Consider the following 21,925-nt stretch of genomic DNA (forward strand, 5'->3'; position numbering starts at 1 on the left):
AATTTTCAGTTTTTTTCCCGTCGTCTTGAGCACGGAAGCGTCCTCGAGAGAGGTGCCACAAAAAAACCAAAAGCTGCTTTGCACTAAAATGTTTTATAATGCAGATAGATGGGGCGAAATATGGGCCCCAACACCCATTAACGGACTGTCAACGTGCAACAAAAACACTTCAAACTGGCAACAAACAACGCGCGGCAGAAGGCCGCCCTTGCCGCTCTCAAGTGTTGTTTTAATTGCTTTACAAAGTAGAACAACAATAACACTGCCTAGGGGAAGAGCGAGCTGATAACAAACCGACGACAACAAGGCCGAAGTATTATTTCTAGTACTTGTTTTAATTTTGTCAAATGTATTTGTTAAAAAGGGTACACCACTCAGAATTCGTTCTATCCGTTTTACCGAGCGATCATCGAAGCTCTGCGCCCCGAACGACACGGACACCGAAGTGCCGCGCCAGAAAGGGCGCTGGGCAAAACCTCACGCTGCCGAATAGGACGATTTAACTCATCAACGCGGGTGTGTTTGGCTTTCTATTTGTGCGAAAGTAAGTGAAGACTGACTACAGAAATGATCCTGTGAAGTATAGTCTTAACTTTTACAGCCATAACCTGTGGATCAAGACCCTCCCTGCGATAGAACCAGTTGGGAATTCCAATAGCACCATAGGCGAAAACACAACCAACCCGCGGTGATTATTGTGCTTGTGGGAATGCTGTTGCCATGGGCTGACTTATTGTGAGTGCGACTTGTGTGTTCTAAGACAGTCGATCGGACAGTATCTCTTAAAAAAGATTTAAAAATCTAAGAAAATATAAAATTTACAAAAAGATAATTTCACTTGGCAGCGGTGGGATTCGAACCCACGCCTCCGAGGAGACTGGTGCCTTAAACCAGCGCCTTAGACCGCTCGGCCACGCTACCATATTTTGAGCAGCCGCCAAATGGCCATTAACAGAGAACAGACTCTTCTCCAGCTCTAAGCGTTGGATTTAATTAAAATCTTAGGCGCGTAAACTTTATTTCTCAATGTTCTGAATGCTTGAATACATTCTTTTGTTTCTAGTTATTCCTTGTCCTGTTGTTCCTGGTTTTTCTAAGCTATTTTCAGGTTTTGTGGTGTCGACAAAACTATTTGTCGAGTCATTCATTAAGATTTTCCCCCATGGCTGGCTGGAATATTAAGTGGACATCCATTTACCTAGGAGCCAAGCCACTTGGAATGTGCCTATTGTTCAACTGCAGTCCTTGGTATTTCAATTTGTCAATTGTTTGAAGTTTAATTTGATTCGGACATGGCCACGCCAGACTCAGACCTATCCCCATTCCCATTCCCAGCATTCCTGATAATGCCCACAATTAACTCCATTAGCGTTTGCACCTGGTTTTGCCCTGCCTGTGTTCGTCGCCTGGGTTGTACGTGATTTTTTGTGCTTTTTACCTGCCTCGGTCTGGCAGGGAGATTGAACAATTTTACAATTACTCGTATTTCCAGGCCGGGCGAGCGCCTTAAATTTGTATAAATTCACGTGTGGCAAATATTTTCTATGCTGACGCGGCGTCTGACTTTTTGCTCCCTTTCGGTGGCATTTTAATGAAACCGCAAATGCTGTGCTGCTGTGTTGCTGCCTCTCCGTTTTCCCAGTCCTTGGAGCACCCTTTGGCCAACCGCAGACTTTGTTTTTGTTTTCCCTGTCGTACCGTGCAAAGATTTTTATTGCAATTTTCTAATTTCATTGCGGATGTTTTGTACCGTCGGAGTCTTCTCCTTTTTCTAGAGAACCCAACTCCTGGCTGTGGCCCCGGCTCCAGGCTCCCTGCCACCGGCTTCAGTTTATGGCTTGCAGCAGCAGGGCGTCGGCAAATTGTTGCTGTGGTTGCATGTGTGGCTGGAATGGAGGTCCAACCGCCTGTCACGCATAAATTCGCATTTTCATTTGAATTTTAAACGCATTTCTAAGCTGACGCCGCTGTCTAAGCAAAAATGCTGACAGTTTTGCAAAATATAATAAACATTTTAATGCAGCAGCCAGAGATGGCAATGGCAGAAGGCTTGTGCCAGAAATTGATTTCGTTAGATTGCCATTTTCTATCTTCCCAAATGAGCGCATTTATATGCGCCGCAGTGTGGGTGGAAATATAAAATCAAGGTGTTGCCGCTGCCTCGCGGCCTTCGTAAAAATAGTTGAACAGAACAGAAAGCGGATAGAAAGAACTCAACTCACACGGCCACTCGACTAAACAGTGGTCGGCCAGCTACCGCAAGTTCTTCAAGCGCATTTGTCAAAAGAACACAATATGGTAGCGTGGCCGAGCGGTCTAAGGCGCTGGTTTAAGGCACCAGTCTCCTCGGAGGCGTGGGTTCGAATCCCACCGCTGCCAAGTGAAATTATCTTTTTGTAAATTTTATATTTTCTTAGATTTTTAAATCTTTTAAGAGATACTGTCCGATCGACAGTCTTAGAACACACAAGTCGCACGCACAATTAGTCAGCCCATGGCAACAGCATTCCCACAAGCACAATAATCACCGCGTGTCGGTTGTGTTTTTCGCCGATGGTGCTATTGGAATTCCCAACTGGTTCTATCGCAGGGAGGGTCTTCATCCACAGGTTATGGCTGTAAAAGTTAAGACTATACTTCACAGGATCATTTCTGTAGTCAGTCTTCACTTACTTTCGCACAAATAGAAAGCCAAACACACCCGCGTTGATGAGTTAAATCGTCCTATTCGGCAGCGTGAGGTTTTGCCCAGCGCCCTTTCTGGCGCGGCACTTCGGTGTCCGTGTCGTTCGGGGCGCAGAGCTTCGATGATCGCTCGGTAAAACGGATAGAACGAATTCTGAGTGGTGTACCCTTTTTAACAAATACATTTGACAAATTAAATCTGGAAATCTTATTCAGACTTTCCCCATTCAGACTCCCTATATTCTGAGTTTGGGAAATGCTCCGAAAGTGCATTAAAACTTTGATGGAGAAAAATGCGTTCTTTGTGCGAACTTCTTGTTTTGGGAGGAGTGCCGCGCACACCGCTGCAAACTACACATTATTGGCAATATTTTGTATAAGCTTTGCCAGGAACCCGCCCGTGTCTCCCTCGGAGTACCTTTTCCCGATCCCCATGCCTTTGAAAAATTGGCATGTCGTTGCAACTTTTACCCACCCGAGAAGTATAAGAAAAAATAAAATCTCTTGGCACATAAGTTTTGTGCACGTTAAGTACTTTTTCATAACCATCCTCCCCGGGGTCGTTGCTGTTGCTGTTGTCTGCGTTTGCACCGGGAGGGGCACTGCGGGATGTGCATACTCCTGTGCCTCCGGGGCATAATATGCATATGCAACAACAGACGGGAGGGGCAGCAAATAATAGAGAATGGCAATAAAAAGTACGATACATATTGGACGAAAAGCAGCCAAAGGGAAACTTTAAATAGTTCCTGCCACTTTTTCGAGAGTTTTGCTGTCGGTGGGGAAGGGACAGGGACAACAGCGCCAAATTACTTTTAGTGCTGGTTTTTTTCTCCTAGAGCTCTCTTGGTTATTTTTTATTCCGTTTTATGCAAAAGTTTGTGGCACTAAATTAAGCGATTACAAATGGGTATTTTTTGATAAAAGAAATAATAAATTGATACATACCAGGAAAAGTTTCGTGGAGTGGACGAATTGCTGTAAAAAAAGAGAAAAAATATATTTAGTTTCTAGTTTGACTCAAGTGGGATTTGAACCAGGGACCTTTAGGTTCGTGGTTTGGTCTGGTACACAGACAGAGAGAATTGCCCAAAAGTATTCAACGGAATTTTTAAAGACTCTTGAGGGTTGGCTTTATGGTTCGATTTCTTGAAGTATTCGTTGTTTTGCCTAATTCTGATAAAGTTGCAGTTTCGAGTGGAAAGAAGTTCTTCGCATGGGCTGAACCTTTTGGCCCGACACTCGTCGTGCGGTGCCTCTGAGCCAAGCTGATTTGCTTGCTCTGCACGTAGCGTCATTTTTGACATTTAATTATGGTCGGTGCTGTTGCTGCCTGCCACTGCCACTGCCACTGCCACTGTGCCTGCCCCACTCTGTCAGAGTCAGAGTTAGAGGCAAGGCAAACTCGATGCCTGCAAAAAGGTGATTCCATATTTCGCCTCATGCGACTGACTCCAGCGGCGCGTGCTACGTGTGCATCTTGTACCTGTCTATTGTAGTTCCATATGCAAGCCACATGACCTGGACCTCGGCTCTAGTCCTCTTTGGATGGACGTGCGTTGTCAGAACTGCCGCTTCATTTTTTCTCCATAAAAAAAATGGGAGTTTTCTTTTCATCTTTTTCGGGCAGGGGCCCGTCCTCCTGTTGGACAACTTTGTGGGTCCGGGCAATTTATGGACACAAAAAAAGAAAGAGAGAAAGAAAAACACAGCAAAACGAGAAGAATGTGGCACGTGACGTGAAATAGCAAAGGATTTGCCATCGTTTGGAGTTGGGGACACTGCACTGGACAATGGCGTCTAAATTAATTATCAAGGATAACAGCGTGAAAGGTTCAGCGACGCTGCATTGTCTCCTGGTTCCTAATTCAATTACGACAGCCCTCAGGGGGGGACTCTGAGATGGAAGCTGGGGGTTGGGGCAAATTAAAAAAGGCTTAGGCCAGAGTTAATACCGGCTTAAGCGCGGTAATTAAAAGCCAAAGCTGCAATTGCAATCGTGGAATGTCTCAACAACAGCTGCCATTCGGTTGGATACTTCTGCAACCCCCTCCAAAGCAGTGTGGGAGTGGGAGTGAGAGCAGAACTCCTTCCTCCAATAAAATTACCCGCTAAAATCACGAACTGCAAATCTCTCGAGAATAATTTGAAACATAGAACAGGGCAGAAGGAAAAGCCGAAAGACGAGGCCGCCATCGCCGAATCCCTTCCACATTAAAATATGATGAGCTCGTGAAGGCGGCAGGGCAGCAGCGGCCCAAATGAAAATGAAGTTAATAAAAATGCCGTAAAGGGAGACTCGGTCCAGGTACTCCTCAGTCCTCAGGTGTCTGCGCTGCGTTGCTGCTGGCAGTGGGAAGTGGAGGTGAGGCTGTCCAAAAAATAATCAACATAAAAAAGAAAATTATTTGCAATATTATCAAGAGCTGGAAAAGTAAAAGCAGGCAGTGGCAAGACAGTGGACGGCAGAGCGCAAACAAATGAAAATTGTGAAAATAAAAATAAGACAGAAATGAAATGAAACTATGGCTCGGGGGGCGGAGCAGATCGAAAAGGGAATTGCAAAGGAAATGGAAGACAGCCGAACAGTAGGGCCACAGCAAGTACATTTTCCCACAGAAAACTCTTCAAAATCAAGAAAATAATTATAAAATAATAAATACCAAAAAAACCTTAAAATATGCAGAAAAACTACATCATTCCTCCCACTGTGCCCGCGTGTTGCCCCTTTTTGTTCTACCCTTTCCCCAAGAGCGCTGCGTACAACTCCAGAACTCCAGTTCTGCCATTCCCGGTTCAGATTTGTATAATTGGGGTGTTGGGAGCGGCAGTAAACAGCGCCACAAAACTGAAATGCAAATTAAATTTGGTTTTAATCAAGTCGCCGAGAGCCATCCATGTCTTTTCCCATGCGGGGGCCGAGCCCAAGGCCGCTGCTCGACAAGCAAATCAATTAAAGGGCTGCACCCCACACCACTTGAGGCGAGAAAACAAAAGCCAAATGTAAAAATATGTACAAACAACAACATTAAAAATCAAAACTCTAAGTGGAAGCGCAGCAGCCAGCGATGACCTCCCCAGAGACCACAAATCGATGGGCCAATGCATTGGGCTGTGAACGGACAAAAGCCCGACCGAAACGTGATCATATTTCTCCATTAATCTGCAGATCGGCCCACAGAGCACTGTGCATTAGGAGCTGCGAGCTGGGCCAACCGGTTCCAGTTCCAGCCCGTGTGAGGCATCCATCAAGCTCTCGACAGAGCGGATCGCAGATCAAGTTCAAAGTCATCTGCGGCACATGGCCTAATGGTGATGCTTCCGTTGCCGCCGGCGCAAACTTTATCCGTATAAAAGCCGCGGGTGAGCATCGATGCCACAGCACACATCTGCCGTTGATCGTCGCACAAACACAGCCAGCAAACATGGTAGCTTGAGGATCATCCTCACTCCAGACTGTTATTATTATTTGTTTTTTGGTTTACAGAAATTCCTTATCATTGCCGTTGCCTTCCTGGCCTGCGCCTTCGCCGATGTCTCGGAGCTGTCCGGCTACGACTACCAGCAGCCAGAGCTGCCCGCTCCCGCTCCGTTGGAGACCTACATCCCGCCCGCACCCCCAGCACCGGCGCCCGTTGAGAGCTACATTCCCCCCGCACCGCCAGCACCCGAGTACATCCCACCCGCACCCGTCCAGGCCGAGCAGTCCATCATCGAGGAGATCGAGCAGCCAGCCCAGGACGGCTACCGCTACAAGACCGTGCGCCGTCGCGTCTTCCGTCACCGTGCCTAAGTCCCCCCCCCCACCCCATTGTTGGTTCTTCCTAAGATTGTTTTTGTGTTCACTCGAGTGCCGTTGATTGGTCCAACCATCCGCAATCCGCACTTTGATAGTAAAATTCGTGAAAATTGAAGAGAAATGTTTTGTTGTCTTGCGTTTACTTTGGCAATTGTCAAAGTTTATAGAACAGGAAAATAAAGTAACAATATTTTGCTCAAAATAGTTAAACTAAAGCCCATAAATATCAGCCTTAAGATTTCCGTTTGCAGCTCCCTGGATGGTTGCCTTCTTATCAACAGGTTCCCATCGGCCAATGTCAAAGTCGCCGTTGAAGCGCTTTTTGCAGAGCCATCAGAAACCCTCTTCAAGCCTCAGCCTGCCTCCAGTGCGCCACAGAATATCCTAAACAAACCGCCCAAGGCCAAACACATGTCCTGGCCACACACAGAGACATTCCCGCAGCCAACCCCATTCGATACTCATCCGACTGGCAGTAAAAAGGTCAAACCAACGACTAGACCAATTTGACTTGGCCAAAAAATTGCTGAAACATTCAATGAGCTGTCCAACTCCGAATCGAGTCCTCCTGCAGCTTGCCCCCAGCTCCGATTGAGGTCTGGGGCCAAAGCAAACAAATCCTCGATTACAAAATCAAACAGAAGGCGGGGCAGGGCGGCAGGGGGCAGGGGGCAGGGAAAACAAAAGATGGCGAAATGGAAAAATGTTTGCCCATATTGCAAAATGGGAAAATATGCGAATTCAATAAACTTGGCTGTCCCTCCCCTTTTACCCTTACAAGTCATTTGGCCAATTGATGTTGACTCTGCGCTCTAAAGCGAATTTCCGTGGTGCCCGGGAGAGTGGAGAGCGTGGAGCGCAGTCCTCTGTCGAGCTGGGTTCACATATTTTGCACTCACTTTATGCTGATGACATGCAAGTGGCAAAAAAGTATGTGGACCCGGCCAAAAGGCGAATAATGAGCTGCAAACAAGCTGTGGAAATCAGCCAGCGGGTCCTGCGTTCGCCTCTCGCTCTCAGTCTCGGGCGGGAGACAACAAAAAAGAGAAGACACAGAGAAAAAATAGAAGAAGAAATGTGAAAGAAAATGCCGCCCGACACCAGACAGAGAGGAGAGCCGGGCTCTTCTTTGTCGTGACATACGGGAAATTCCCCATGGAGTCTATCAACAGTTGATAAGGCAAAATGTGCGTGCAGGGAATGGGGCCCAGGATGGCATTCCTTCCTTTTTGGTATGTACATAAGTTTATTATTTTGAAGGTAATTGGATTTGTGTTGCAGCAAGTCAAGAAGCCAGCGACACTGCCACAGCCACAGCCACTGCCACAGCCAGGCTCCTTCTCTAGCATCCCATTGCGTGGCGTGTCCACTCGCCGCATATTCTGTGGCAAATAATAAGAAAATATATAAAGTTTTTCCCCCCCGCCCCACGCGACTCTTGCAGGACAATGAACTGGCAGCTGGGCAGCCAGGCAGCCAGGCAGCAGCGCGACAATCTCAACATATGCTCAATGGCGAGGCTTGTGGCGAGGCCAGGGAGTCGTCGACACCATAGTGGCCCATGGTGGACGCTGGCCATTGTTTGCACTCGTAATTGTTTTCCTAATGGATAAAGTCTATAAATTTCTGCACTGAGCGCACAGCCAAATGCGAAATATGTCACGAATGTTAAGCGTTTTATAAACGACTGCGAAATGCCACCCCAAAGGAAGGAGCAGCGTGTGGAGGGGGATTTATCGATGGAAGCCACTCAGCGGGAACCGTGAATAAAAATGTATTGGAAAGTGCAACTACACACCAGTAGAACTCGCAGAACTGCCAGATCCATCTCGACTCTTGTGTGATGTGGAAAAGGTGAGGCCATCGCCGCGGCTGCTGTAGATGGGCAGCGGCCAGAGGTACCAACGATCGCCGAATACCTCGCGCAGATTCTCGCAGCAGCCCAGATCGAAGGCTTGCCGTGTGCGGCCACCCACGCAGAATGTGGGCGAGTGGGCCGACTCCATGGTGGTGCGGTTCAACAGCACCAAGTAAATGTGCATGCCCAGCATAATGAGTGCGGCAGCGGTGAAAATCAAGGCAAAGACCATGGGAATGATGGTCAGCAGCGAGTCCAGGTCCACGTTGTCAAAGTCAATGCCCCAGGCCTGGTGCAGGTCGAGCAGCAGCGTCACCAGAATGTCCAGGCAGTAGAGCGAGGAGTACAAGAGGAACAGCAGGAAGCACTTGTAGTTGTGGAAGTGCACGCAGTTGTTCACCCAGGGGCAGTGGTGGTCCATCTTGAGGATGCAGCAGCCACAGCTGCGGCAGTGGTGCGCCCGATCCGGCTTGATCAGCCGACAGTGGACGCAGTACCGCACGACACCGTTCTGATCGCACATCGTGATGGGCAGTGCCCGGGCAATGGCTGCCAGTACGCGCCGCCGCTCCTCCGGACCGTCGGCTCGCTGCAGCCGCATCCAATCCGCTTCCGGGATGCTCCACTCCTCAGGGATGGGCCTGCACTGTGTCCATAAGGTGCGCCAGTAGGTCCAAAGGAACATCAGCAGCAGCAGGTGATACCAGAGCAGAAGTACACCCGTCAGCGCAGCGTTTGTCATTTTTTGCAGGCACAAGTGCCACACGTACACGTAGTACGAATAGACCAGCACCGCGCCCATAAAGATCACCGGAATCCAACGCAGAAAGCAGTCGAAACCGCTGCAGCAAGTCGCCCTGCCACTCCGCCTCTGGCGATACTCATCCTCGCTGTTCTCTGTCAGATATTCGATGGCCAACTGGGCTACAATCGGCACTGGGTTGGTCGGCAACACTCCGGAGGGATTGTCAATCATTCTATGGGAAATGTAACCTTTTGTATGTGGAAAAGCGTCGCCTACTACTCTCAATGAGTGGATCTCCACTTTGCTTTTGCTTTTCATTATTTATTTACACTCCTTCGAATCGAATTTCCTCTTCGATTCCAACAAAACATCAACAGATGGCCTATCACATTATTTAACAGTTGCTGGGGAGTCCTGGGATGTCCTTGCGCCTTAGTTGCGGTGACGGAAGACGCGGCGGCGCACCGTCTTGTAGCGGTAACCGTCCTGGGCGGGCTGCTCGTACTCCTGGATGGGCTCCTCGGCCTGGATGGGTGCGGGGGGAATGTAGGCGGGTGCTGGGGCTGCGGGGGGAATGTAGCTCTCAACGGGGGCGGGGGCCGGTGCGGGAGCTGCTGGGGGAGGGATGTAGGTGTTCTTGGGTGCTGGTGGTGGTGGTGGTGGGGGAGGAATGTAGGCCTTGGCCGGCGCAGCTGGAGGGGGAATGTAGGTGTTCTTGGGCGCCGGCGGTGGTGGTGGTGGTGGGGGTGGGACGTAGGACTTCACTGGGGCTGGCTGAGGATAATCGTAGCCGGAGGCACCAGCCAGCTCCGAGACATCGGCGCAGGCGCAGGCCAGAAAGGCGACGGCAATGATTAGGAATTTCTACAGGAGGGAGGATAAAGGATGATGTGAGTGTGGCTGGCAGCCGGCAGGATCCTGCAGGTGGTGTCTCGTGGACCTACCATCTTGGAGGAGAACTTGGCTTGTTGCTGCTTGGATCACAAGTTGATTTGTGCTGCTGTACCACATGCGTGCCGCCGGTTTTATAGCTCATTGCTTTGCGGTCGTTTCGGGTCAACCGTGGTCAAAATTAATTGCACAGCTGCCCTCACAATACCTGGGGGTCTTGGTCTTGCTTTTGCCTTTGCTTATGGTCTTGGCGTAGTCTTCGTCTTCGTCTCAGTCGCTCTCAGTGCCCTCAGCTGCCATTTCAATTCCATAGTCGGAAGATAAACCAAAAAGCTGCGACTGCCACGACCAATGCCAAGGTGGTTTGACGGGTTTCAGTTTCAGTTTCATCTTTAATCTTTAGTTTCAGTTTCAGTTTCAGTTGTCGGTCTAAGATAATGCATTCCAAAATTGCTTTGACTTTGGCCAACTCGATTCGACAACAAAAAGCTTCTTTAATTAGATCAAAACCAAACCAAACCAAAGCCAACCTTTTGGATTTGGATTTCCATTTGAATGCTGAAAAATGAATTCATTTTTTTGTATTTTTATATTTTATGTTTTGTTTTGTGTGTTTATCTTTTGCCAATTGATTAATGTTCGCGGGTCACACGCACTCGCTCACTCACTCGCCTCAGCTTCAAGTTTTGTCTCAGTTTTGTTTTGGTTGCTGCCTGCCACCTGGCCAGCCTATGGCGTCGCTGCGTGTCTGTGCCAAAATTAATTTCAATTTGCTCAGATTATGTTATGCTGAACTTGGCGGTGTCTGTCTTCCTGCCTAATTAATTGCCCAGACCAGCCCGGCTCAGACCAGCTTTGCGCCGAGCATCTGTGGCATGTAAATCAGTTTATTTTGGGAGCTGAATTTTGGCTATTTTTATGCATTATTCCAGAGCTTAAAAGGTAAGAACAGTTCCCATGAGCATACACGTTTGTACATAGTTCTGTAGATACATAAATGATCAAGCCTATCCCTTGAACTTATAACTTTCAAGCCAACCTCTAACTTCTATGGAAAAAATGCAACAGTTTCTGCTGCAAGGAGCTGCTGCAGCGCGGTAGAAAATCCATCTCTGTGCAGCACCCTTGTCTCTTAGAAAAAGAGTCTTTAAATTTATATTTGAATAGGGGAACTGCTGAAACCTTTTCCATCATCTGTAGTCCCCTTTCTTTCCACTCAAATGTTGCGATCCTCATCTTTAGGGGACTGCCTGAAACTCTTCCACAAACCACAATCATTTCTTTTCGTGTATCATAAATTCGTTTTGTTTTATTCATAAATTTCCTGCGCTCCTGGTGGCACTAGGAGCAGGATTGGTGGCGGAAGCTCCACTCTAGTAACGACGACGGATGACGCGACGACGGATGGTCTTGTAGCGGTAGCCATCAGCGGACACGGGCTCGATCTCCTCGAGGACGGGCTGGGGAGCCAGAACTGGGGCTGGGGCCAGGATGGGTGCGGGGGCAGCCTTGACGGGTGCGGGGGGAATGTACTGGTTGACGGGTGCGGGCACGGACACCTGGACTGGTGCTGGTGCTGGGGCGGGAACCTGGATCTGGACGGGTGCTGGTGCTGCGGGTGGGATGTACTGGTTGACTGGTGCAGGGGCAGGGGCAACCTTCACGGGAGCCACTGGTGCGGGTGCGGGAGCGGGCACCTCAATCTGGATGGGTGCTGGCGCCTGCTGGGGTGGCAGGTAGCTGCTCACGGGCACTGGGGCGGGTGCGGGTGCGGGGGCAATCTTAATTGGGGCCGGGGCCGGAGCTGGGATGCTCACGGGGGCGTAGTTGTAGCCCGACAGATGGGAGACATCGGCATGGGCGACAGCCAGGATGGCGAGGACAACGGCGGCGAGCAGTTTCTACAGGGGACAAAAAATCACAAAATGAACTCTCTGTTCCTTCCCCTCTTCCTTCTCTCTCTCTCCCCCTCTCTCTACTCACCATCTTGAGGTGTGTGTTACTTGGAACGTTGGCGCTACTAGTATGCCTTTGACGGGTCGCTGGGGCTCTATTTATATGTCGTCTGGGGCGCGGTGCAGAAGCGACGGACAGACTAAAGATAGTACAAAGAAGTGCTGAGATCTCATGGTCTCGTCTCATCTCTTAATATGCCAGAAACCAGAATTTTACGAGCCCCAAAAACTATAAGCCCCCAGACACTGGCACCCTACCCCACACTTGAAGGGATCTTTGATTTCCATTGGAGTTTTGAAGCTCATCTCTGATCTCAAATTCTTAGCCTTAAATTCCTTACATTTCATGCTGATCTGTAGAAGATTTTCAGCCATCTTTTTCATGTAAATTCCCCCACTGTAGCGTCTGCAAAAGTCGCTGAAACCCAAGCACAAGCCACAAGCCACAAGCGCGGGGTCCATCGCTCTTTGCAATTGTTGGTTTTTGTCAGTGCTTTAATTTAAATATCATTTGCATAAAAAACATTTATGCCTTAGTGTATCGAATTGAACTGCCAAAAATGAACCAAAAACAAACAAAACTCATCCAAAAACGAACCCAAAAAACTGGTCAGCAAACGACGCGACGGCCTACCGAATGGCAAGTCCAAGCGGCTGTCATTAATCTGCTTGATTAGCTGTGATAAGGTGGTGGCCCGAGACTACTGCGCGCCTATGGCTTTAATTAGATGTGTGTGGGAGCGCAGTCGGGCGAGAGGGGCCACTCGTTTCGATCGGGTCAAAAGTTGAACATGACGCCAGCTAGACGGACGCCAAGTGTCACGACGCGGAAAACAAATTTGCAGACGGAGGGAGCAGGAGCACAAGTGGCTGCTCTCACTCTCTGTCCATGTAGAAAGCATTGCGAAGGACACAACTTTGCTTTCGCTCTTTTAATTACACAAATGGCTAATGAACAACTTTTCGGTTGCTGCCTGCCGGGTGCCAACAAATTCAACTGGGAGACACTTGGGCGTCGCCTTGCCGTTCTCTGATTTAATTTTTGTTGAATTTCGTTTATTGCGAGAGAGCAGAGAATAAAAGCAGCAAAAAATGCTCGGAAAATGTCAAAAAGCTATGCAAACAAGCACTTAACCCGCTTTTATTTTGACAATTCCATTATTTTCGTAGCGCCAATAAACTGAAACTGCAAATGTATTTCGAGCAAACAACAATAGATGGCAGTGTGTGGCCCGCAAAGCCATTTTGGACATGCAACGCTGCGTATACGTAATTTAGTTGTTTGACTCTTAATAGTTGACATGCATAGCGGGGGGGAGGGGGCGAGGGAGGGCCAGCCAATGTGGCGCATTGGAGCGGAGCAGCGAATAGGAATAACAATCCTGCAAAATTCCACCACAAGCCAACGAGGAGCGAATATAAACCCCATTTCCATGTTGACTCACTGACTGACTGACTGACCGACGGAATTGGCTTCAATTTGGATGCATATCAGTGCCATAACTTCCATTTGTTGAAGTCCAAACTCTTCATTGATTGATCAGCTGGAGCAACTTATTTATGCCGCTTAGCTGTTGCCTTAAGCTGGCTTCGACTCCTTTCACAAATTAGCAGCACAGCCTGCCAATCGGTTAGGCAGATTGTCTCAACAGATCTGCCCAAGATAGACTCAGGTTCAACGACCTAAAGCCAAGGCCTAGAGCTGACCCAGCTCGCTGTCTCGCCGTCTCTGTGTCCAGTCGAATTGAATCGCTATTTTGGACTACGGATCGGATCGTATTCATTTCGCATTCACATTTGCATAACTACTCGCATTTGGCATTGTTTTGGTGCAAAAAAGGTGATTTAATAAATATTCAAAATGCATTCAAGCACCTCGGGGGCAAACAACAAACAGTCGGACAGTCCAGCTGCAGCTGGAGCATTGTTCGTGGAGTGCTTTGACATGACCAACTTCAAGCTGTGGCTGACAAACGCTTAACAATCGATTTTCGACATTTTTCGACGTTCGACTGCACGTACGCCGCCCCACAGCTCATAAATTCATTCGCAGCATCGATATACATACCGAGTGTATCCCTGTGTTTCCTCGTGTATGTGTGTGCATTTCGCCAGATAAATCAACGGGCGACAAATTAATGCTGCAAATGAAGTGCAGCAACTGCTGGCATCCAGCGAGGGGCCCACCTGTCCAGGATAACGATTATTTTCGCGCCTCTTGCTCGCGCTCCTGCCCTCTCCCGCTCTCCCGCTCGCCCGCTCTGGCATTCGATGTCGCCCAATATGCAGTAACAGTAAAAATAAATGAAGGCAGTCAACGTTTGCATATTTCAGAGGCTGCCCCACCGCCGACACCGCACCGCCGCACCCCTCCACGTTTGCTGGCTGTTTGCTTTCTCGTTTCTCGTTTTTCCCTTTTCAAAATACTTTTTTGCTTGTTTTTGGTTTCCAACTGGCGATATAATTACGTTTATACTGTCAATTTTCCACCCATCCATGCCCCCCAATCACGCTGCTGCCTCTTCGATTTCGCATTTTCACTTTAAAGCCGTAAGCCTGCCGCCTGCCGAGGGCTGCTTTTGGTGGGGTGGGGGGGACTCATCCATTTTTACATTCGATTTACAAAGAGTAAGCCCAGCCAGAGGGCTGTGATTCAGTGTGGGGACTGTGGACTGTGGATGTACATACATTTATTCCATCTTTGCATGGCACCAAAATTATGCAGAAATGTAAAAGTAAACAGTTGTAGCTTGATGTCTTTGCAGGGTATTGTCTAGTCGCATAGCTGGAGCCTTCAGTCTAGCATTAACAATTAATTCTCCCCATACTTTTGTGTGTAATTTCACTTTTTCCGAGTGGTCGTTGGCTCTTTGCATACTTTTGGGCTGGCTGCCGATGGTGTCTGCCTCGTGATTATTTTGTAATCCAAGCGCCTAAAGCATCGATTACACATCCGACAGGTGGGACTGCCCCACCCAGAGGCTTCACTCGATTGGAGCGGAGTCATAATGCGTGTTAATCAGGCATCATTAACTGCTAATTAAGTGCGGTGGGAAATGCAACCGACTGTCAATTGTTCGGGCACCAGCCGAAGCCGAACCCAAACCCGGCTTTTCGTGTTGTTTTTTTTACTTAATCGCGGCTCAACCATTCTTCTGCCTGGCAGAGCAGAGCAGAGCGCCGGGGAGTGTGCACTGAGGCTGATAATTGGCCAATGCAGACCATATTGCAGTTCCGACTAATCTCTGATTGAAATTAGATTGACGGACAGAATGCGAGTGGATTGGAACTCTACTGACTGCCATAGCTTTAAGCTAGTTTTCGATTCTTAAATAGTTCATTAACCGCATGACAATAGCAAACTAATCCCAATGGATTGGCATGCGGTGGGCTCTGGGCTCTGGGCTCTGTCGATAAATTGTAATTGGCTGTCAAATAATTTGCTTGCTGAACGTTTATTTGCTTTGCATCAAAGCAAAAATGTATTTTAATTCATTTAATTGAGCTGCCAATATTTGACCAAAATGCAATTAACAATATAAGCCGGGAAGGACAACTCCAAGCCCGGCAACCATTTGCGGTCGAGAGGGGCCACTGCCATAGGCAGGCGAGTCGCGGTGAGGAAATTATTTCGTTTTAATTACGCAATTACTCGTAATTTTAGGAGCCACTTTATTTGCTTTGCTCTGCGTGTTTTTTTGTTTTGTTTTTTAATTAGTATGCGGCGTGGCAAGTTTAATATGTGGCTTTTGCGGCGGTCCTGGCAGCCAGACAGCCAGTCAGACACATCCAGGCGGTGGCAACTCCCATTTGGCTCTGGCCCGGAGTCAGACATTTTCGTAATCAAATTGGTGAGTGGTGTGGTCCGGTCCTCAGACGTTTGTCGTTGCATTTTCTTGTTAATTTCCTCGAACGTCTAACGTCTATCGTCTATAGTCTCTCGCCTGTCGATGTCCTTGTTCAGCCACAAGTGGTCACCGCTCTGATGAGGCCAATCCACTCGACTCCCAGCAGCTCCGAGTCGCCAGTCGCCAGTCGCCAGTCTCCAGTCTCCAGTTCCGGTCTCTGCCATCGATTGTGGGTGGTGGCTTGCTTGAAACTTTGAATCTAACGAGAAAAAATTTCCACATCATCAAAGCTCATTCCAGGCCATAAATTTCGTGATAAATGTGGAGAGGAGAGTGGAGTGCAGTGGCGAGGAGTGTAGAGGACTGTAGTGGAGTGCATGGCATGGCAGAATGGACGATTCCTTGGGGAGGCTGCCTGCCACAACTTGCTTGCAACTCCTTATTATCCCTGGCACTGCCACTGCCCCTGCCCCTTCTGCTCTGCCACTGCTATCTGTCTGATGGCAAGTTGATTTCCCGAGTCCTGCCACATCTCGTTCGGTTTCATAAATTTGCGAATCAAACGGCCAAAGCCTGTCCAGGACTTTAAGAGTTTTCTGCAGTTCTCTGCTGTAGCCCCCTCCCCGCCCAATCTTTGGCCACAGGAGAAACTTTTTTTGTTTCTCATGTGATTTGCAATGATTGGAAAACAATTTGAAGATTCGTTTCTTTTTGTTTAACAAGTTGAAGGAGGAATTCTTTATTGCAAACTCCCTGGGGAGTTCGTTAGGAAACATTTCGATGCGATTCGCTTCGCTTTGGCTTGGGTTGAGGCTCTGCACTTAGACGCGGCGACGGTAGACGCGACGACGGACGGTCTTGTAGCGGTAGCCATCGGCAGACTGGGGCTCGATCTCCTCGAGCACCTGCTGGCTTGTTGGCTGGTACACTGGAGCGGGGGCTGGGGCGGAGTGGTACACTGGAGCTGGAGCTGGAGCGGAGTGATAGACTGGAGCCGGAGCTGGGGCGGAGTGGTAGACGGGAGCTGGAGCTGGGGCGGAGTGGTAGACGGGAGCTGGAGCGGAGTGGTAGACCGGAGCTGGTGCTGGAGCGGAGTGGTAGACTGGAGCTGGTGCTGGGATCGAGATTGGTGCGGGAGGAATGTAAGACTGCACGGGCGCGGGGGCTGGGATCGCGACGGGAGCCGAGATGCGGATGGGTGCTGGGGCAGGAGCTGGCTGGTAGACCGGAGCGGGTGCCTGGATCACAACTGGTGCTGGTGCTGCTGGGGGAATGTAGCTGTTGACTGGAGCAGGAGCCTGGATCTCAATGGGTGCCTGGATCTCAACTGGAGCCTGGATCTCAACTGGAGCTTGGATCTCGATGGGTGCTGGGGCGGAGTGGTAGACGGGAGCGGGTGCTGGGGCGGAGTGGTAGACGGGAGCGGGTGCTGGAGCGGAGTGGTAGACCGGAGCCGGGGCTGGCTGGTAGACCGGAGCTGGAGCTGGCTGGTAGACCGGAGCTGGAGCTGGCTGGTACACCTGGACGGGTGCCGGGGGAGAGTAGTCGTAACCCAGATGGGAGACATCGCCATAGGCGCAGGCCACGACGGCAAAGAAAACAGCCAGGAATTTCTACAGAAAGAGGGGGAGGGCAGGCGGAAGTGGCATTAGTGGTAATCCTTTTGGTAATCCTTGACGATCGTAGCGACTGAGAGGATCTGCGTGACTGCTTACCATGATGTCTACAACACAAGCTTTGAATCGCTTCTGTCCGACTGTTGGGCGCTGCAAACTATTTATACAATCGGCAGATCCGCGAACGGCAGATCCAAGATCCAAGTCTTAGGTTCTTCGAGCCACAAAAAAAAAACTAAAACCTGAAGATCGTCGGCGGTTGGCAGGCCAAAAATCTCTGAATATTCAAAGTGGATGATGGCTGGCTGGAGATCTTGTCTTTGGGGGCCGTTCAAAGCCGAATAAAGTAGCGTTTGTTATGTTTTTGTATGTGTTTATGTTTAATTGGTTTATTGGCTCACGTCTGCCGCCTGCTTGTGGAAAGAAGATTGTCCGGTTGATAGAAAGATCGATGGAACGATCGATCCTCGATCTGCTTAGCAGGGGACAGCCAAAAGTGTCATTAATCCGATATCTCAGCAGAATGTGGCCCAGATGGATGGATATTTTGGCACTTGCTTGCTGCTCGGGGTGTAGCCGGAAATTTGCAATATGCTGGCCAGATGCTGAAACTGGTTGGCACTTTATTGACTATTTTATGATCAAAGGTTAGCTGGCAGCGAAGCCATTGTTCTACATTAAAATAAACACCAAACTAAACAACTTTTGTGGACTTCCCCACACCCTCGCTGTTTGTTCTTGCAGACTTGCTAATTTATTCCAAATTTATTTTAAACCATGGCGCACTGTAATCCGCAAAAAGAAAAACGAGATCCCATAATTCTGTGATCTAACGAACCCTTCCTTGGCCAGTCAAGTAAGTGGCCAGCTGGGAACCGGTTCCCTTATGATTATGGTCGTTAAAATGGGTCCGGCTGTGACGTCTGAACCTGAACAAATTGATTCGCTTGACTATCTCAAGGTTCTCCTACTTATGGTATAACGTTTCCATAAATAAATGATGCTCTGACACAGAAGAGAAGATTCCACCAAAAAACATCACGAAAGACTGTAATTATTTCGAACAAAATTTCATTTATAATTAGGAATATTTATTACTCTGCGCGGCATGTAAATTATTTCCTCAATGGCCGTACTGTTCTCTCCATTATTCTACATATATTTCATATCCGAATGTGGACTGTGATTTATCGCTTTAATCTTTGTCTCCCTCTGCGCTCCTGCCGTCTCCTGTTGCATTCATGTTCATGTTTTATTGTCCCAAGTACAGCGGACACTTTTTAGCTCTCAACTACGGGTACTTATGATTCAGTTGTCCTCTCTGGGGCGTTGTGCCTTCAAGTGCAAACGAGTTAATAAGCGAAATTCATGGCCCACACCAAGTCAAACATTAACCAAAAAAACTTGTTGCTTAATTCGCTTGTTTTTTTTATTGTTTGTCTGTTGATAGTTTATTCAGCGTGTGGCCTGTGGCCGAGACTTTTTTCTGCATCTGTTGATCTTTCATGTATGTAAATGCCGATCCCATGTTGGCTCTTCTTTTCATCATTTGCATGGCAAATGGCTTCCGTTATTGTCTCTTCTTGGCCCGCTTTTATCAATATAATCGGATTTATCCCAATTAAACCATTGTCTGCCCATGGTAGAGTGTACACTCGGCTGTCACAGCCATTCCCAACTGGTTTTCTGCCTCATCTTTTCGGCCTTGACTTTGAAATGTTTTCTTGGGGGGGTCTTTTTTTGTGTCATTTGTTTATTTTCTTTCCTGTAATTATGCTGCCCATGCAAAGGTTGTGTGTAGCTTATTCATTAATTAAATTTACATTGTTGAATGACATCAGTTTTGTAGAAAACTTGTTTGAGCATCTTTCGAGCTTCTATTTGCCAACAAATCCAACCTCTGGCTGTCGGAAGAAAACGCAGCTTCACACACACCTATTAAGGGTCTCCGTTTTGTGATTAATTCTTCACTTCATATTTTGTAGAATTTGTGCATAAATTTGCATAATCTATTAGTGAAATAAATCTTTGAAAGAAACGTTGAATCGGAAGTGGCTTCAACAGGTTATTGAAACGCTTACAAATGGGCAATGGATGGATATTTTGTTCTTTATTGTAAATAAAGTTCTAAAGTGTAGAGTCTCCTCTCGCTACGGGGCGGAGCCAGGGCAAAACTAGTTTGCTGGCCAACCAGGCCAGGCCTCTCCTTTACCCGTGTGTGGACACAGGCACGCATCTCCCTCCCCCCAACCCCCCGGAGCATATATTTAGAGCTCTCCTATGGCTGATGGCTCCATGGCCCACTTACAGTTAGTCACATTTAGTCGTGTCGCAGCTTTGTCGTTGCCTTCTTTTTATGCACTGGTATATTAATTTTTGGGGTGCCAGCAACGAAAATAAGATTCAGAGGCAACAGACTCGTGGAGAGCGAGTGGAGGAGCAGGGAAAGCAGAAGAGCAGGGGCAGTTCGGCAAGTGCCAGCAGGGGCTGAGAGAGTGGTGTAGAGAGGGGAGGAGCAGAAAGAGTCGAGTTACGACGAGTGCAGTGCACAAAAGGCAGCAGAAGCGGAAATGAAATCACGTACCAGGGGCGTTGTCATTCACAATGAGAGTGTGTGGCTCTGCCTCGACAGTCTCTACAGCTGTATGTGTGTGGGGTGTGTGTGTGGGGTGTGTGTGTGTGTGTTTGTGGAAGTTGTCAGCAGCCGCGGCGGCGACGACAGAAGCTGCCATTTTTATGTACGAGTCTGTTTCCGTGTATCTCTCTTTGAGCGTAAGTGTCTGCATGTGTGTGTGTGTGTGTGTGTCTACGTGTGTGTGTGTATTTATGTGCTTGTTGTGGAAACGTCTAATGTCCAATTTCAATTTGGACTGGCTGTCGCCTCCTCCCCTTGCCGCTCATCCACCGCAAATGGCAAACAATGTGAAAGGTGCCACCAGCCCTCGGCTGCCCCATCGTAGCACTCCCAGCAGCAGCAGCAGCAGCAGCAGCAGTGGCAGAGTCAGTGGCAGAGATCGGGGCTAAGTTTATTTACTTTATCACGAAATAATAAAGTTTACAGAAAGGAAACGTGCGCCGAGCGGTGCGCTGCACTTCTTAGTCATTCCAGTTAAGGGCAAGGGGCAGAGGGGGAGGTTCAAATTGTGATGACTGTAAACCACTTTCGACAAAAGCCTTTACCTTTACAATTTAAGCGCAAAAAGCGAATTTTAAACTTGCTCGACGGCCCTATGTCCTGGCCACAGGCGCAGCAACAGCAAAAATTAACTGCAACCCGGCCGTGCCCTGTCCCTAAGCTGCAGCTCTCTGCCACTTTGAGTACCCTGTACTGCACCGCACACACCAAAAAGAGAACCCTAAAGGGGAAGCAACATTTTTGCCAGCGCATTGCAGTGAAAGAAGAAACTTTCTGCCCCCAAAAGACTGAAAGAAAGAAAGTTAAGAATGGGAACAGAAAAAAAGGTAGCAAAATTAGCGACATGCTGTGTGACGTGACTCGACTGCATTAAGTCCTGTCCGTGTCGCAGGCTGGTCCTGGTCCTGCGCCTGGTCCTGTGCCTGTGCCTGTGCCTTTCCGTGTTCTGCCGCGGCTTTTCTTTTGCCACATGTCTTTGACAGAGGCAGCTCCTGGACAGCTTTTCGCTAACGACACAACTAAATTATTTAAAAACTCTCTAAGTGCAAAGAGGCTTTGTGCAATTAAATGCGTTCTCAGCTCGCTACGCACACATGTGGCACGCTCTTGGCCAGAATCCTCCCCTGAAGAAGCTTCCTCGCTGCTCCATCTGTAATGATAATAATTACATCGAGTCTCGCGCTGGTCACATATGTGAATGTGGATGCTGGCTGCTGGCTGCTTGGGGTCGGTCCCTGCGTGTGCGGCTAATTACAATAAATTTGGCTAATTATTGTCTGGCATTGTTTTGGCCCTTGCGGCTGGCTGTAAACTTTAAGTAGCTCTGGCAGGCAGGCAGGCAGGCAGCAGCTCTCCCGAGAGCAGACCAAGTTTTCCGCCATCGATACTGCAATGCCATGCCGTGCAGAAAGTCCAGAGGAAGGGCAGTGTCTGGCTAATTGTCTTCGAAATTATGATAAGGAACTTTCCCTGAGTTCGAGTTGAGTTGCTTAAAAGGGTCAGACAGGTCAGTACTCACATGATAAATGCAATTACAAGAGAGTTTGCCCAGAGTAAAGCGAGAGTGTTGATGGGTTGTAGGGCTGTGGATTATTATTATTGAATTCAAAGTGCTCAAAGGAGTTAGTGGCGAGAGCTAATAGATTGGATAAGTACATATTAGGAGCACAGTTTGGATGGGATGCGGTGTAATATTACAGCTGTGGAAAGTTTGCCAAATGGGGCAAGAAAATGAAGAAGGTGTCTGCAGGATTTTCACACTATAATTCCACTAAATGCTCAATGGTAAACCGTTTCTAATGAACATTTCTGGTAGCTTCTTTCTTAAAAATATCTGCTTAAACTCAGCACCCATCAGGCTACATCAGGCTCTTTTGTGATGGCAGCTTTTGG

At 48.3% G+C, this 21,925-nt stretch overlaps 5 protein-coding genes and 4 non-coding genes across 10 annotated transcripts; 3 read left to right on the forward strand and 6 right to left on the reverse strand.

Annotated features, from left to right (window-relative positions):
• Positions 1-369: 369 nt before the first annotated feature.
• LOC117892771 lies at positions 370-590 on the reverse strand. The gene has a single exon (XR_004648751.1). It is a non-coding gene; the product is annotated as a small nucleolar RNA U3 (small nucleolar RNA).
• A 249-nt stretch (positions 591-839) lies between these two features.
• Trnal-aag lies at positions 840-921 on the reverse strand. Its single transcript has one exon. It is a non-coding gene; the product is annotated as a tRNA-Leu (tRNA).
• A 1,376-nt stretch (positions 922-2,297) lies between these two features.
• Positions 2,298-2,379, forward strand: Trnal-aag. Its single transcript has one exon. It is a non-coding gene; the product is annotated as a tRNA-Leu (tRNA).
• A 248-nt stretch (positions 2,380-2,627) lies between these two features.
• On the forward strand, positions 2,628-2,848 carry LOC117892782. Its single transcript, XR_004648762.1, has one exon. It is a non-coding gene; the product is annotated as a small nucleolar RNA U3 (small nucleolar RNA).
• Positions 2,849-5,930: 3,082 nt separating this feature from the next.
• Positions 5,931-7,148, forward strand: LOC117890613 (wiskott-Aldrich syndrome protein homolog 1). 2 transcript variants are annotated; one of them, XM_034795554.1, is made up of 3 exons: positions 5,931-6,113; positions 6,173-6,478; positions 7,138-7,148. In XM_034795554.1, the coding sequence occupies exons 1-2, from the start codon at positions 6,111-6,113 to the stop codon at positions 6,476-6,478; spliced, it is 309 nt and encodes a 102-aa protein (XP_034651445.1). In that variant the 5' UTR covers positions 5,931-6,110; the 3' UTR covers positions 7,138-7,148. The 2 variants fall into 2 exon arrangements, with proteins under 2 accessions (XP_034651445.1, XP_034651444.1); XM_034795553.1 differs by lacking the exon at positions 7,138-7,148 and having other exon boundaries at positions 6,173-6,599.
• Positions 7,149-8,274: 1,126 nt separating this feature from the next.
• On the reverse strand, positions 8,275-9,318 carry LOC117892751 (palmitoyltransferase ZDHHC15). The gene has a single exon (XM_034799174.1). The coding sequence runs from the start codon at positions 9,316-9,318 to the stop codon at positions 8,275-8,277; it is 1,044 nt and encodes a 347-aa protein (XP_034655065.1).
• Positions 9,319-9,402: 84 nt separating this feature from the next.
• Positions 9,403-10,082, reverse strand: LOC117890339 (leucine-rich repeat extensin-like protein 3). Its single transcript, XM_034795130.1, has 2 exons — positions 10,032-10,082; positions 9,403-9,951 (listed from the first exon to the last, which is right to left on the reverse strand). Exons 1-2 carry the CDS (start codon positions 10,032-10,034, stop codon positions 9,520-9,522), a joined length of 435 nt encoding a protein of 144 aa, XP_034651021.1. The 5' UTR covers positions 10,035-10,082; the 3' UTR covers positions 9,403-9,519.
• A 1,177-nt stretch (positions 10,083-11,259) lies between these two features.
• Positions 11,260-11,994, reverse strand: LOC117890340 (cyclin-dependent kinase inhibitor 1C-like). The gene is made up of 3 exons (XM_034795131.1): positions 11,962-11,994; positions 11,742-11,879; positions 11,260-11,558 (listed from the first exon to the last, which is right to left on the reverse strand). Exons 1-3 carry the CDS (start codon positions 11,962-11,964, stop codon positions 11,352-11,354), a joined length of 348 nt encoding a protein of 115 aa, XP_034651022.1. The 5' UTR covers positions 11,965-11,994; the 3' UTR covers positions 11,260-11,351.
• A 4,485-nt stretch (positions 11,995-16,479) lies between these two features.
• LOC117890338 (skin secretory protein xP2-like) lies at positions 16,480-17,589 on the reverse strand. The gene is made up of 4 exons (XM_034795129.1): positions 17,497-17,589; positions 17,245-17,394; positions 16,888-17,160; positions 16,480-16,719 (listed from the first exon to the last, which is right to left on the reverse strand). The coding sequence occupies exons 1-4, from the start codon at positions 17,497-17,499 to the stop codon at positions 16,603-16,605; spliced, it is 543 nt and encodes a 180-aa protein (XP_034651020.1). The 5' UTR covers positions 17,500-17,589; the 3' UTR covers positions 16,480-16,602.
• Positions 17,590-21,925: the final 4,336 nt, after the last annotated feature.

The sequence above is a fragment of the Drosophila subobscura genome, chromosome E (assembly GCF_008121235.1).
Source record: "Drosophila subobscura isolate 14011-0131.10 chromosome E, UCBerk_Dsub_1.0, whole genome shotgun sequence".
Classification (NCBI taxonomy): Eukaryota; Metazoa; Arthropoda; class Insecta; order Diptera; family Drosophilidae; genus Drosophila; species Drosophila subobscura.

Excerpts from the sequence above, each read along its gene's own strand:
- LOC117890338 (XM_034795129.1), bottom strand. Across the intron at positions 17,161-17,244 it reads CTCCAGCTCCGGTCTACCAG|TCCGCCCCAGCACCCATCGA; the intron begins CCAGCCCCGGCT and ends CCCGTCTACCAC. Across the intron at positions 16,720-16,887 it reads TCTCGATCCCAGCACCAGCT|CCCGCTCCAGTGTACCAGCC; the intron begins CCAGTCTACCAC and ends TCCGCCCCAGCC.
- LOC117892751 (XM_034799174.1), bottom strand. The coding sequence starts at position 9,318 with ATGATTGACAATCCCTCCGGAGTGTTGCCGACCAACCCAGTGCCGATT.
- LOC117890340 (XM_034795131.1), bottom strand. Across the intron at positions 11,559-11,741 it reads AGATTGCCCCCGCACCCGCA|CCAGCACCAGCACCAGTCCA; the intron begins CCCGCCCCAGTG and ends CAGGTTCCCGCC.